Source organism: Cornus florida, unplaced genomic scaffold (genome assembly GCF_030987335.1).
Source record: "Cornus florida cultivar Cherokee Brave unplaced genomic scaffold, ASM3098733v1 CherokeeBrave_3.0.0_Hap2_Chr01, whole genome shotgun sequence".
NCBI lineage: Eukaryota > Viridiplantae > Streptophyta > Magnoliopsida > Cornales > Cornaceae > Cornus > Cornus florida.
In genome coordinates, this window is record NW_026775571.1 from 100,936,869 (window position 1) to 100,951,790 (window position 14,922).

Sequence of the window (14,922 nt, forward strand, 5' to 3'; positions counted from 1 at the left end):
AAGTAATCTATGAATTAATTTGAAGCTCAAATCTATTGGCTTATGCATTTTCATTCACATCTTTCAAGATTCTGCACTTAAAAAGAAAAATCAAAAATCTCCTTAGAATCTCATAACCGGTTAGGAAGTTTCTTCTAACCGTTTAGATGAGCTAAAACAGAAAGCAACACACGATCGAAGGTATCTCATAACCGGTTAGGAATTTTCATCTAACCGTTTAGATGAACAAAACAGAAAGCTTAATCTTCTTATCCGCACCTTGTAACCGGTTAGAAGAATTGTTCTAACCGTTTAGATCAACATACAAAAATATTATATCTACCTTCTCGTAACCGATTAGGAGAACTCAAGTAACCATTTACATGTACTTAAACAGAATACGATTTTTTTTAGCCAATGATGTAACCGGTTAGAAGAAGCTATATAACCGGTTAGACGTGCTTTAACAGAATGAAACTTTTCTTGGCTATTGATTGAACCGGTTAGAAGAAGTTATATAACCGGTTAGATATGCGTTAACAGAACGATACTTATCTTGACCTTTGATGTAACCGGTTAGGAATTCTCTTATGTTCGAATAGTTGGCCTTAACTAAAGAAGTCCCTCAGTAGATATAACCGGTTAGGAAAAATCCTCTAACCGGTTAGATGAGATCCAATCTCACTTCTTCTAATTTTTAGAAACTGAAGCAGATCTGAAGTTGATATATTTATTGCTCTAACGGTCACACAAACATTTAATGCTCTTCAACCTACCACAACAGATATATTTGAGCAATTAATGCATTTCATTTTTCTTCAACTCTATAAAAAGACAAGCATTGAAGAAGGCTAGGGCACGGTTGAGAGAATTCAAAAATATCATTCAAAGCATTTAGTCAAGCATTCATTTCACTCAACCATACCAATTTGAGCTTCATTTTAATTCATCTATTACTCTAGCCTTGTGAGCTTACATTTGTACATCTATCTTGAGAGAGATTCATTCTTGTATCACAACTACAATTTCTTCTACAAACTTGTAAGGGTTGGTGTAACCCAACGAAGCTTAGAAGAAGGGTGTTCTTTTAGCAAAGAAGAGAAGCAAGAGTTTGTTTCATGTAAAGGTTTGCTCTCCACCCGTAAGGAGAAGCCATAGTGCATCGGGAAGTCTCAAGAGGGATCTTGAGCCGAGGAGTAGGAGTTTCCGAATCTCGCTAAAATTGCCGAGCCATTGTTTGAAATTTCTCTTCTCTTATCTCTTTTACAATTGTGTTATTAATTGTTTACTTTCATATCTTATATGTTGCATAATTGTTTGAATGGTAGAATAGAATTTGCAAATTTATAAATTACAAAAATTGGCCATTGACTCTATTCACCCCCCCCCCCCTCTAGAGTCAATTAGTGGTTAACAATTGGTATTAGAGCCTAATCTCTAGTTAAAGATCTAACGATCTTAGAGAACGATCATGGCCAATTTTCATCAAGAAGGTCAATCTAACAATAGACCTCTTTGGTTTGATGGTAATGATTATAATTATTGGAAAATCAAAATGAGAGCATTTCTAAGAGGCTTAGATATTGATACTTGGAAAGCCACTGAACTAGTTGATCATATTCGGACCAAAACTGTTGAAGGGAAAATAATCCCCAAAACAGATTATGAGTGGACTCCAAATGAGCGTAGGCTTATGCAATGTAATGTCATGACTATTACAAATCTTTATTGTGCTCTTAGTAAAGACGAATTCAATAGAATTTCAGATTGTGAGACGGCCAAAGAGATTTAGGATAAACTTGAAATTACATATGTTGGCACTAGTCATGTCAAGGAATCTAAAATGAATATACTTATCCATAAATCTCCGGCAGAGGCGATCCTGAATCATCTTCTTCCTTCTTCGTCGAAGATCCTTCCTCAGGAGAAGAGTACAATCCATCCTCCTCTACTGCTCAAATACGAAAGCGCAAGCGAACTGAAAATCAAGAAGAAACCTCTCAAGATGAAAATCCAATCCTTGCTGCTTCCTATCTCTCACGAGAGATGGAATTGCTATTCAACACTTGGTTTCGCAACAGGGGGTGTCTCAAGGTCGAATTTTTTATGCCGATTTCTGCATACGAGAAAATCTATCGTTCTTCGACAAATTTCAGGCCTTGGGGTGGGATTTATTCATAGGAATCGAGGAACCCTACTATCCCACTCTCATTCAAGTCTTCTACACCTATCTCAAACTCAAAGACGGCTACCTTCACTCACAGGTCAAAGGTGCGAACATCAAGTTTAACTATAAAACCCTAAATTCCATTTTGGGCATTGAAAACAAGGGAAAGAAGATTTATGCTCACAGATCTGAGATTGAGGTTGATTGGTATAGTGAGATGATGGCAGTGATGCATCTCACTCAGAATTTCTTCTGGACAAAGATTTTTCTTTTCACCTCTACGGATTTCACCATTGAAGCCCGTCTAATTCATAATGCTCTGTTCTATTGTGTCATCCTTCGAGGCAGCGGTAGAACTCATGTATCTCATTTGGATCTGTTCTTTATTTGGTGCATTACTTTAGGCATTCAGCTCAATCTGGGCTATATTATTTTTCAGCACCTCCTTCAGTTCATTGCAGACCCGGATGACACTGCCTCCACTCCCTGGAAAACTGGCAAACTTGCCACATTGCCCTACGGCATGTTTCTGACTCCAGTATTTAAACACTTCAACGTTCCTCTTAACTCAGAATTCCACAAAAAGGACCCCACTTGTGAAGACAGGCTATCCTTAAAATTTTTTAAAAATATGCAGTGTCGCAAAGTCAATGGAGTCTGGGAAAGACTTCTTACAACTCCCGCACCTGATGCTCCTGCTCCTGAGGCCAATCCTTTTCAGCACCAGGCATTTGACTTTGACAATTTTGATAACTTATTTGCAGAGGGTCCCACAGTGACACATCCTTAGCCTCCATTCCTCCAGAGGTGACTCAGCTACTTAGTGATCAGCATGCCGAGACTATGGCGACTATCCAAGCCCTAGGTGACAGAGTCACCGCTCTTGAGACTCGCGCTGACAGTGTTGGGAAGTCCCTCATCTCTCACTCCCATGATTAGTCATCTGATCTCAATATTGTCATTCAGTGCACTATGGAGACCTATGATCTCATTGATCGCCGGCTGGCCGTCCACAATGCAAATGCCGAAATTATGAAGGATTTTCTAAAATTGGTGGCCAAGCGTATTCAAATCATTCCTTCGGGATTTGTGTTTCCGGAACAGCGTCGTCGATCTGATGTCCCACCTCCTCCTCCACCTCCTCGTCCCAAACCCCGTGACCCCGTGGTTGAAATTAATGATTGATGTGATTATTCCTAGACAGTTTTATTTTGATTCTTATCTTGTCTTATCTGAAATCCCCCCTCCCATACCTTTTTGAGATGTCAAAGGGGGAGAATAGCTTGATGTGTTTTAACGTGCTGTCACTATCACTTACTTTTGAATATGAAATTAACATGATGACTTATTTTGGCAGGAGTATATACTTAATGCATTTTTAAGCCTTATTTATCCTATGCACTAAGATAGGGGGAGAAAATTCAAACATGGATATTATATAATTATTTTCCTTATGTATGAACACATCAATGTTTTGCCATCATCAGAAATGGGGAGATTGTTGACCCTAAAGGTCATTCAAAGATCGTCTAATAATTTTGATGATTACAAAACATTATGAAGTGTTCTCGGTCTAATGTTTGCATTGAGCTTGTAGGGCAAAGGAAATAAAATATGCCAAGCAACCGAGACAAAGAAATCATTTCAAGAGAAATCAAATATACTCCGAGAATAATGCAATCATGATTGACTTGAAGACAATGGGTAGATAAATCGGTGATTGATTAGGATTTTCTGTCAAAGTAATCTATGAATTAATTTAAAGCTCAAATCTATTGGCTCATGCATTTTCATTCACATCTTTCAAGATTTTTCACTTAAAAAGAAAAATCAAAAATCTCCTTAGAATCTCATAACCGGTTAGGAAGTTTCATCTAACCGTTTAGATGAGCTAAAACAAAAAGCAACACATGATCGAAGGTATCTCATAACCGGTTAGGAATTTTCATCTAACCGTTTAGATGAACAAAACAGAAAGCTTGATCTTCTTATCCGCACCTTGTAACCGGTTAGAAGAATTGTTCTAACCGTTTAGATCAACATACAAAAACATTGTATCTACCTTCTCGTAACCGGTTAGGAGAACTCAAGTAACCGTTTACATGTACCTAAACAGAATACGATTTTTTTTAGCCAATGATGTAACCGGTTAGAAGAAGCTATATAACCGGTTAGACGTGCTTTAACAGAATGAAACTTTTCTTGGCCATTGATTGAACCGGTTAGAAGAAGTTATATAACCAGTTAGATATGCGTTAACAGAACGATACTTATCTTGACCTTTGATGTAACCGGTTAGGAAGCCTCTTATGTTCGAATAGTTGGCCTTAACTAAAGAAGTCCCTCAGCAGATGTAACCGGTTAGGAAAAATCCTCTAACCGGTTAGATGAGATCCAATCTCACTTCTTCTAATTTTTAGAAACTGAAGCAGATCTGAAGTTGATATATTTATTGCTCTAACGGTCACACAAACATTTAATGCTCTTCAACCTACCACAACAGATATATTTGAGCAATTAATGCATTTCATTTTTCTTCAACTCTATAAAAAGACAAGCATTGAAGAAGGCTAGGGCGCGGTTGAGAGAATTCAAAAATATCATTCAAAGCATTTACTCAAGCATTCATTTCACTCAACCATACCAACTTGAGCTTCATTTTAATTCATCTATTACTCTAGCCTTGTGAGCTTACATTTGTATATCTATCTTGAGAGAGATTCATTCTTGTATCACAACTACAATTTCTTCTACAAACTTGTAAGGGTTGGTGTAACCCAACGAAGCTTAGAAGAAGGGTGTTCTTCTAGCAAAGAAGAGAAGCAAGTGTTTACTTCATGTAAAGGTTTGCTCTCCACCCGTAAAGAGAAGCCATAGTGCATCGGGAAGTCTCAAGAGGGATCTTGAGCCGAGGAGTAGGAATTTCCGAACCTCGCTAAATTGCCGAGTCATTGTTTGAAATTTCTCTTCTCTTATCTCTTTTATAATTGTGCTATTAATTGTTTACTTTCATATCTTATATGTTGCATAATTGTTTGAATGGTAGAATAGAATTTGCAAATTTATAAATTACAAAAATTGGCCATTGACTCTATTCACCCCCCCTCTAGAATTAATTAGTGGTTAACGGACGCAACCCTTGGAGCAGAGGTACAAAAGCAAGCATTGCGCTTATCATCGAGATTATGGGCATTCAACCAATGATTGTAGATCCCTTAGGCGACAAGTGAAAAATATGATAGCCAGAGGTGAGTTGGCAGATTACTTCATGACGAAGGAGTATGTAAAGCCCCGCGAGGTCTATCCTCGCAAGGTAGAAGGTACTCAAGTAAAGGTCATTCATGTAATACATGGCAGATCTGAAAATGATCAAGAGTCCGATGAGGTATACAGATCCAGATTGAGGGCAGCCCATAAGCTCAGAAAGATATCCTCGGTCAATGCTATCGTTTCGGGCAGCATCAGTATTGGATTCGGCAATGGCGACCTATCCAGAGTTCAACTCCCCCACGAGGATCCATTGGTCATCAGTCTTTTAATGGAAAATTACATGATCAAGAGGGTTTTGATAGACCCAGGGAGTAGTGCCAACATCATTACAAAGGCGGTCTTTGAGTAGCTAGAGATCCCGTCATCATCTATTCGACCTACCTCCATCCCATTGATGGGGTTCGATGGCACAAGAGTAGATCCCCTTGGGGTAATAGACTTATCCGTAATTGCGGCGAAGAGGACTATGAAGGAGAACTTTATCTTAACAGAGATCCACCCTTCCTATAATCTCGTCATGGGAAGAGGCTGGATACACCGAATGAAAGGAGTTCCGTCCACCCTTCATCAGGTGATGTGGTATTTATCTCCGGACGGAAAAGAGGTTATTAATCTATGAGGGAATCAAGTCGCCACGAAAGAATGTTATATGCTGACACAAGCTGAAGCAAAGAAGGTGTCTAAACAGCCTCAACCAGGCGTGGCTCCCAGAAATATACCCAAATAGCAATTATAGAGTCCTCTGCCCAAGTATCTTAAGGTAGACGAGGAAGAAGAAGCTGTGAAGCCTACCGAGGAGATCCTCGAAGCCATAGAAGTTATCCTCGACGACCCCCAGAAGATCACTTATTTACGCTCTTCTTCCACATCTGAAGAAAAGGAAGCATTAATCGATGTCATTCGGAGCAATGCAGATGCTTTTGCATGGGATCATTCGGACATGGTAGGGATCGATCCTTTAGTCTCCTGCCATAGCCTGAAGGTGTACCCGGAGTTCAAACACCGAAGGTTTGCCCCTGAACGCAATCACATTATAGCCGAAAAAGTGAATAAGCTGTTACAGGCAGGTTTCATTCGAGATGAGCAATACCCACAATGGCTGTCAAACGTGGTGGTCGTCCAAAAGAAGAATGGGAAGTGGAGGGTTTGCATAGACTATACCAACCTTAACAAAGCCTGCCCTAAAGATAGCTTTCCTCTACCGAAGATAGATCAGATGGTTGATGCCACTACGGGCTACGAGAGGCTTACATTCCTCGATGCGTACTCAGGATATAATCAGATTCCTATGAATCCAGAAGATGAAGAAAAAATTGCTTTTATTACAAAAAAGGGCACTTATTGTTACAGGGTTATGCCATTCGGGCTGAAAAATGCCGGGACCACTTATCAACGCCTTGTTAACAGGATCTTCGACAATTTGTTAGGAAAAACGGTTGAAGCATACATAGATGACATGGTGGTCAAAAGTCTGAAAAAGGAAGACCATTCGAAGCACCTTCAAGAAGTTTTCAATACTCTGAAAAAATACAACATGAAGCTGAATCCTTCCAAGTGCTCCTTTGCAGTATCATCAGGTCAATTCCTCGGCCATATAATGAATAAGAAAGGGATAGATGTAAGCCTGGCTCAGGCTAAGGCCCTCATGCAGAATCAGGAACCAAAAAATCGTAGAGAGGTATAAATTCTTACCGGTCGGATCGCAGCTCTCAGCCGGTTTATATCCCGATTATCAGATAAGTGCAAACCATTCTTTGATGCCATAAAATCTAAGAATAGGGATATATAGGGACCTCAACAGCAGGTGGCCCTCAATCAGTTGAAACGTTATATGGCCGAACCTCCAATTCTATCCGCTCTAAAACCCGGAGAAGTTCTTATTATGTACTTAGCAATTTCTAGCATAGCGAGAAATGCAGCGTTAATTAGAGAGGAAGGAAAGAATCAACATCCAGTCTTCTACACAAGTAAGATAATGACAGATGCGAAGACACGGAATAGCAAAGTGGAGAAAATTATCCTAGCCTTGGTTTATGCCAAGAGGAAGCTTCGGCATTATTTGCTTGAATTTCCCTGCTACTAACAATGAGGCCGAATATGAGGCTTTACTTGCTGGTCTTCGATTGGCCAGCAGCCTTCATGTACGGTGTTTAAAAGTTTTTAATGACTCACAACTTGTTATAAATCAAGTGACAGATCAGTATCATCCCAAAGAGGAAAGGATGAAAGCATACAAAGAAGCTGTGGAGAATGTTACACGAGGATTCGATCAAGTCGAATTCCACCATGTACCTCGTGTTGAGAATGCTGAAGCCGATCAATTGGCCACAGCAACGTCATCCTCAAGTGAAGATCTGACTCGTATTGTGCCAATTGACATCTTGGACGAACCTAGCATCAACCCTCAGCAAGAGGTAATGGTGATTCCAATCATTCTGCGAGAGCCATGCTGGATTGATCCATTGGAAGCCTACCTCAAGCATGGGACTCTTCCAAACTAGAAAACTGAGGCGCGGAAGCTCAGACTCACCGCGGCTAAATATGTCATCATCAATAACCACTTGTACCGGAAGTCATTTTCAGGTCCTTATCTAAAATGTTTAAGCCCTACTGAGGCTCTTGTTGTATTGAAACAGATTCATGACGGAGATTGCGGCAACCACTCTGGGGCAGATCCCTGGCACATAAGGTTCTAACTCAAGGCTATTTCTGGCCATACTTGGTTAAGAATGCTAAAGAGTACGCCCGGCGATGTGATAAATGTCAGCGCCACGGTCCAATGAAGCATCAACCTGCTGAAGATTTGCACGCAATGGCAAATCCATGGCCATTCGCACAGTGGGGGATTGATATGGTAGGCCCTTTACCCAAAACCGTGGAACAAAAGGAATACGTGCTGCTAGCTATAAACTATTTCACAAAATGGGTGGAAGCCGAGGCTTACTCAAATGTGACCCATGAGCCGGTAAAAAGTTTCCTTTGGAACAACATCATTTGCTGGTTTGGGGTACCAAAAGTCATTATGATGGATAATGGTAAGAACCTCGACAATAAGAGTACAAGAAAATTCTTCGTCGAACATGGAATTGTACAAAAGCTAGTTGCAGTCAGTCATCCACAAGGGAATGGACAGGCTGAAATAACTAACCGAACCATTTTCAGTTGTTTAAAGAAGAAGTTGGAGAAACTCAAAACAAAATGGTATGAGAATCTCCCTCAAGTGCTTTGGGCGTACCGAACCACTCCGCAGTGGCCCATGGGGGAAAATCCATTTGTCATGGCTTATGGATCCGAAGCTGTGATCCCAACCGAGGCGGCGGTTCCAACCCTTCGAACATTCTTGTTACTTGATGGAAACAATGAGTAGCAGCTTGAATATAGCCTCGATCTCCTGGACGAGAAGAGGAATGTTGCAGCAATTAGGCTTGCTTCATATTAGCAACAGTTGTGCAGCAGCTACAACAAACGGGTCAAATTCAGGAGCTTTGTGATAGGTGATTGGGTTTTGAAGCAAGAGACAGCTCATGTAAAGAAACTAGAACCTAATTGGATTGGACCCTATAGGGTTACCGAAGTAGTGGGAAGGGAAGCATACCGTTTAGCTGAAGCTGACGGGCATCCCATTGCGCGTCCTTGGAATGCGATACACCTTAAAAGGTACTACCATTAGATAAGTTTATCAATTTTACAAGAATTTCTTCACAAATAAGGCTACTTACGCCCACAGTCAGACAATTTATTTCTTTATGTTGCTTCTATCATATTTGATGTGGGAAGCAATTCTGCTTCATTTCATTCTTTCCATAAAAATAGGGGCCATACTAGTACCCTACAATTATGCGATTTTTATGCATTTTTATGCATACACATTATGCAATTTTTATATGCCAAGACGCATTTTGCAATTTTTATGCCAAGAAGCAATACTTAAACCAAGATGTCAAGAATCTTTTTATTTAAAGCTTTCTATCCCACATCAATAAGAAAGTTTTGCATTCTGTTATATATGGAAATATTCAAATAATTGATTGCAGTGTAAGGAGGGCCCACTGGTATTGAAGGCGGCCAAGCCCAATACCAGAGACATTCCTTACAATGACCTTTTTTAAAATATGGAGTTGTTGACCTATATTTGACGAAATTTAATCTATGTCCCACATCGGATTGAAGTATAAAAGGGATACAGTTGATATATGCGCAATCCACTACATTTAGTCGCCAAGAAGAGAGTCTCAGTGGAAGAAAGTCTCCAAAATAAACGAATAGGAAACTTCCCAATCACTGTTACTCGCTTTCTTGGCCTTCTATCATTTTTGAAACTTCGGCTTCCTACAAAAAAAAAAAAAAAAAAAAAAAAAAAAAAAAAAAAAAAAAAAAAAAACACAACAGTTATATGCATAAACGGCTCAGCAAACCTCCCCTCGGGCTCATCACCGGGGAGTAATCCATTCGTTTCGGACCCTAAATGTCTGGCTCAGCAAACCTCCCCTCAGGCTCAGCGCCGAGGAGTAATCCATTCGCTTCGGACCTTAAGTGTCCGGCTCAGCATACCTCCCCTCAGGCTCAGCGCCTGGGAGTAATCCATTCGCTTTGGACCCTAAGTGTCCGGCTCAGCAAACTTCCCCTCAGGCTTAACACTAGGGAGTAATCCATTCGCTTCGGACCCTAAGTGTTCGGCTTAGCATACCTCCCCTCAGGCTCAGCGCCGGGGAAGTCATCCATTCGCTTCGGACCCTAAGTGTTCGACTCAGCATACCTCCCCTCAGGCTCAGCGCTGGGGAAGTAATCCATTAGCTTCGGACCCTAAGTGTCCAGCTCAGCATACCTCCCCTCAGGCTCAGCGCCTGGGAGTAATTCATTCGCTTCGGACCCTAAGTGTCCAGCTCAGTATACCTCCCCTCAGGCTCAGTGCAGGGGAGTAATTCATTTGCTTCGGACCCTAAGTGTCCAACTCAGCAAACCTCTCCTCAGGCTCAGCATCGAGGAGTAATTCATTCGCTTCGGACCCTAAGTGTCCGGCTCATGAAACCTCCCCTCAGGCTCAGCGCCGGGGAAGTAATCCATTCGCTACGGACCCTAAGTGTCCGGTTCAGCAAAACTTACTCTTAAGCTCAATACCGAGGTCTTGTGGAGGTCATACTCACTGACTCTAAGCTCAGTAATATGAGCCACAAGACTGTCCCACATCGAAAAAATACAAGAAGAAACAAGTATAAACATACTTACTTCACACAAATCCTTTTCAAAAAGGATTCCCTTGACAGTTAAATCACCAAAGGGGAAAACGATCCTCTGATATCAGGTAAACTATCAAAGGAGATCCCTTCTTCACATCTTATTTATTTTTACTTCGGACTATAACAAATGTGGAACCCTTAGGCAGGGTACTTTCCTTAAAATGTTCACATTCAACAAAGTGTGTGCAATATTAAAGGCATTCAAGAATATTTAGTCGAAGTAAAATTAAGGCATCACAAACTAAGAAACATAGTTATATCATTCCACAACTACCATTCCAAAATTCCAAAATTTGTTTCATTACAAAAAAACGAGATTACATGATCCTACTTCCTCTTCGGATCAAATGAAGCAGATTCAAAAGCGTCCGCCACAGCTGGACTTGAAGTTTGAGGAATTGAAGGGCTAGGAGCAGCTGCAGGGGTTGATGCACTTAGAGCTGGAGGGACTTCAGGATGAGCCTCACCATCTCAACAAAGAGCACTTCAGCTTCCTGAGCCTTCGGACCCTCATCATAGGGGAAAGACACCCATATATGAGTATCAAAAGCCTCGGGATTTGTTGTTTTCTCGCCTGAACCTTGATTGAAGACGGACCTGTAGGCCTTGGCGCTAGACAAACGCACTAAACTGGAGTAACACCCCTGCATCTGCCTCCCTGCAATGATATAGGTGCTAAGGGTATTATTCAAACGCTGGACCTCAGCCTCCAGTGACTCCACTTTCGCGTCAGAAGTAGCTAGACACTTCTTATAAACATCCCTAGATTTATATGCAATTTGTGCATTCGAATTGGCATGAGATGCCTTCTTCTCAAAATTGCTGAGGTCTTTCTCCAGCTTCTGAATGGAGAGAGACTGAGCCTCAACAGTGGCACAAAGAGCCATGCTGTGATACAGGCCCTGCATCATTAGATAGAAATGATAACGATATAAGAAAATTGGCGAGATGATTACGAAAATGGAATAAGAGGGAGGAGCAAACCTCTATGGCTCGAACGGGGGCAGAAGGGAGTAGCTGCTCCAATCCTATCCTACCAATAATCTCTTCATCTTTGGGGAGCCACATTCCCCGAGCAACAGCCAGCGCCGCAGATGGATCAGTGATCATAGAATCACCGGTATAGAGGACTGATTTGTCAGCCCTCGAGAAAAAAGGAGTCCAAGGTGCTCCAGCCTCAGCCAGGACATAAACTCTGACCTCCTCTTTAGGATTAATCTCTTCAGCCTTCTTTTCTTTACTTTTTTTATTGGAAGCACCTTGGATTTCGTGGTTAAAGAAGAAGTCAACCTCGCCTTCTTGTGCAGAGGAATTTCATCAATCTCCTTCTTCTGTTCATTTGAGCGTAGTATAGTCAATGGGGCACTCTCTACAGCCTTTCTCTTTAAGGCTTCAGCCCTTTCTTTTTCTTCCTCAGTCATGGGGAAGCTATCGAAAGATGGAAGTGAGAGGTCCATGAGATCTGCAGCTACGGCTTTGGAAGCAATTGCTTTAAGGTTTGCGGAGGTAAGTAAGTCCTCAACGGAAGGAGTCTCTTTCCAAACCTGCTCTTCAAGGAAGGAAAGCCTTTTCTTGGCAGCAAAGAAGGGGAAAGTCACTGAAAAAACACCAAGAAACTCATAAATATACCGAAAGAATAAGACTCGACATGGGAAATAGCCAGAACAATCTTCATGAAGAAAGGGGGGCGTTCTATACCTAACCTCCCGAACTTGTGTGGGATTGGGAGTTTGCTTGATTGAGGTACGGCCCATCTCCCTTTAATAATTATCATCCTCTCTTTCCACTTCTTTTCAGAAGTAGGGAGGTCTGTACATATCCTCTGGTGCAAGGGGGAGGTGAAATAGAAGCGACCAGGTTTGGTTCCATGCCTAAAAATAGTGTAAGTGATTAGCAAATCAGCCAGAGTCAGGTCAAGACTCTCCAGCCATCGGCGAATGAGCAGTGCTAAGATTATTCGAAAGAAGTTAGGGTTTACTTGTAAGGGTGCAATCCCTTATTTGTTAAAGACTAAATGGTAAAAAAGGTGAAGGGGGAATCTAAGAGCATTGAGATGCCCAACAGAGAGGAGCAACTCGTCTTCTCTGACGCCCTCGCCGGCACAAAAATCGGCACCCTTAAGGTATTCTACAATTTCTACCCCCTCAGGAATCTCAAAATCTTCCATTACGGATTCAATGGAAAACTTAATACGACGAACAGATAAAATTGCGTTTCTTTCTTCCTTAGTAAAAATACTGTCCAACCCAGAGGTGAATGTCTCAACCTGGATTGGGGAAACATCCGGCTGATTAACCGAGTCATTTGCAGACTTAAGGAAGTTCGAAACCCTAGGAGGAGGAACCCTAATGAGATTAGTGGAAGACGAGGGCGTGGACTCAGAATCCGCGATTTCTATATGTTCAGGAGTAGTCGAAGTACTCATAATGCAAGATTAGAAGAAGGAAAAGAAGAACTAACCTGGAGATATGAGAATGTGAAGAACGCGAGGGACGGAACGAGCACACTGAGAACAAAAGCAAGTCTTGAAGAATTCCTTGAGTCAGAATAACAATAGACACAAATGGAAACGCCTCGTGCGAAAGTGGCAACTACACAACTTCAATTCCCCTTTAATTAGGAGCTGTAATCCAATTAAAGAGGAATTGGGGGCAAAGTGTGGAGGGAAAAATCTCCCTCCAATGAGAACTGTACACGTCATCGCAATATAAATACCAACAACAAATGTCAGAGGCCCATCCTGCACAAAGCTCAGTTCAAGCTCATCAGCAACCCAGAATCAAAAAACACTGGCCCAAGGTTACAGCTAATTGATCTTTGTAGCACTGCTCAAGCCCGAAACAAGAGATCCAACCCATTGGCAATGTCACATGGATCAGGTTACTTATGGCCCAGCTCCATTAAAAGGAAATTAGTCCTATTAGAAGAAGTATACAGCAAAGAAAGAAACTACTACATAAGGAGAATTATACAAAGGAAGGAGCTCTATTTGTAAAGAATTTCTGTAAGGAAAGAATTGGAGGATAAGCAATGCGAGTCCTACCATAATTCAACCAATCTTTTGTGTATAAATAGAGGCCCAAACCTCTAATAAAAGGATCAAGCAATTCTACACTTCTCTATACACTGTTCTTATTTATTCTTACTGTTTTTGAGTGTGTTGTTTTATTTTTCTCAATCATTATTGGTTGAGCGAAATTTTGCATCTACAGACCTATACTAGTAAAATTGCAAAACTCTAGCATTTGTTAAAAGAGAGAAGTAGAGGGGACTATGGCCAGGACCACGAAACTGTGAGGGGGATAATAGCGGATTTTTTTTTTTTTGTAATTTTAGGAGAGTAATATTAAAATTTTCTTGGGTATGTAATTTTCAAAAACAAAAATCACTACTAAATAATACTAAAAATAAAATAACAAATTTAGTGGGCAATTGGCCCCCTATATACTAGATATGTGCTTCAAAATAAATTAAATACCTAGTATATAGAGTGGGATAAATTGAGTTTTTCAAAATATCCTACTTAGTAACAAATAAATTAAATTAACAAAATGACATTATTCTATCATTTTTAAAAAAATAAATGGTGGCAGTGGCAGTGGTGGATGGTGGTGGAGGTGGAAAGCGGTAGTGGTATAGGTGGTGGTGTTGGAAGGCGGCGGTTGTGATACCCCTCGGATCTGAGACACGGGTTGATCAGGCCCAGGTCCAAACCCGAGGGATATCAAACAATTAATATGTAATATGAACACAGATGACAAAATGAATTTAATAAATAAGGTTTAAGCTGGAAGAAATTAAAAGTAAAATCCTTTATAATTAAATACTTAGAATCTGATAATCCAAAACTCCATCAGTTTAACAACTCGGGAATTGTAATACCCCTAATTTTAAAAGGATAGTCTCGGTATTTATTTATTATTTTTATTGTATTTTTGCATGATTATTTGGTTTAATTATTTTTATTTATTAATTTTATTTAATTGTTTACCTATATGACATATATTTAATTGGCAATTATTGTTTAAGTGTTTTAATTGTTTAATTATGAATTTTATTTTCGTTAATTGTTTCTTATTTTCTTTAATTGGGTTGTGTATTTAGTTATATGTGTATTTTCTGTAATTGGATTAGTTGGTCATTCTAATGTGTAAATTGGTTTATTTAAATATTTTAATTAGATTAAATTATAGATTAAATTAGTATCAGTTACTGTATTAAAATAAATTACTAACTGGTCTAATTTTAAACAGTAGGGTTCCCTAAGAG

At 40.3% G+C, this 14,922-nt stretch overlaps 1 protein-coding gene across 1 annotated transcript; it reads left to right on the forward strand.

The window, feature by feature from the left end:
• Window positions 1–5,381: 5,381 nt before the first annotated feature.
• On the forward strand, window positions 5,382–5,765 carry LOC132278937 (uncharacterized). The gene has a single exon (XM_059780846.1). The coding sequence runs from the start codon at window positions 5,382–5,384 to the stop codon at window positions 5,763–5,765; it is 384 nt and encodes a 127-aa protein (XP_059636829.1).
• The last annotated feature ends 9,157 nt before the right edge of the window (window positions 5,766–14,922 follow it).

Excerpts from the sequence above, each read along its gene's own strand:
- LOC132278937 (XM_059780846.1), top strand. The coding sequence starts at position 5,382 with ATGATAGCCAGAGGTGAGTTGGCAGATTACTTCATGACGAAGGAGTAT.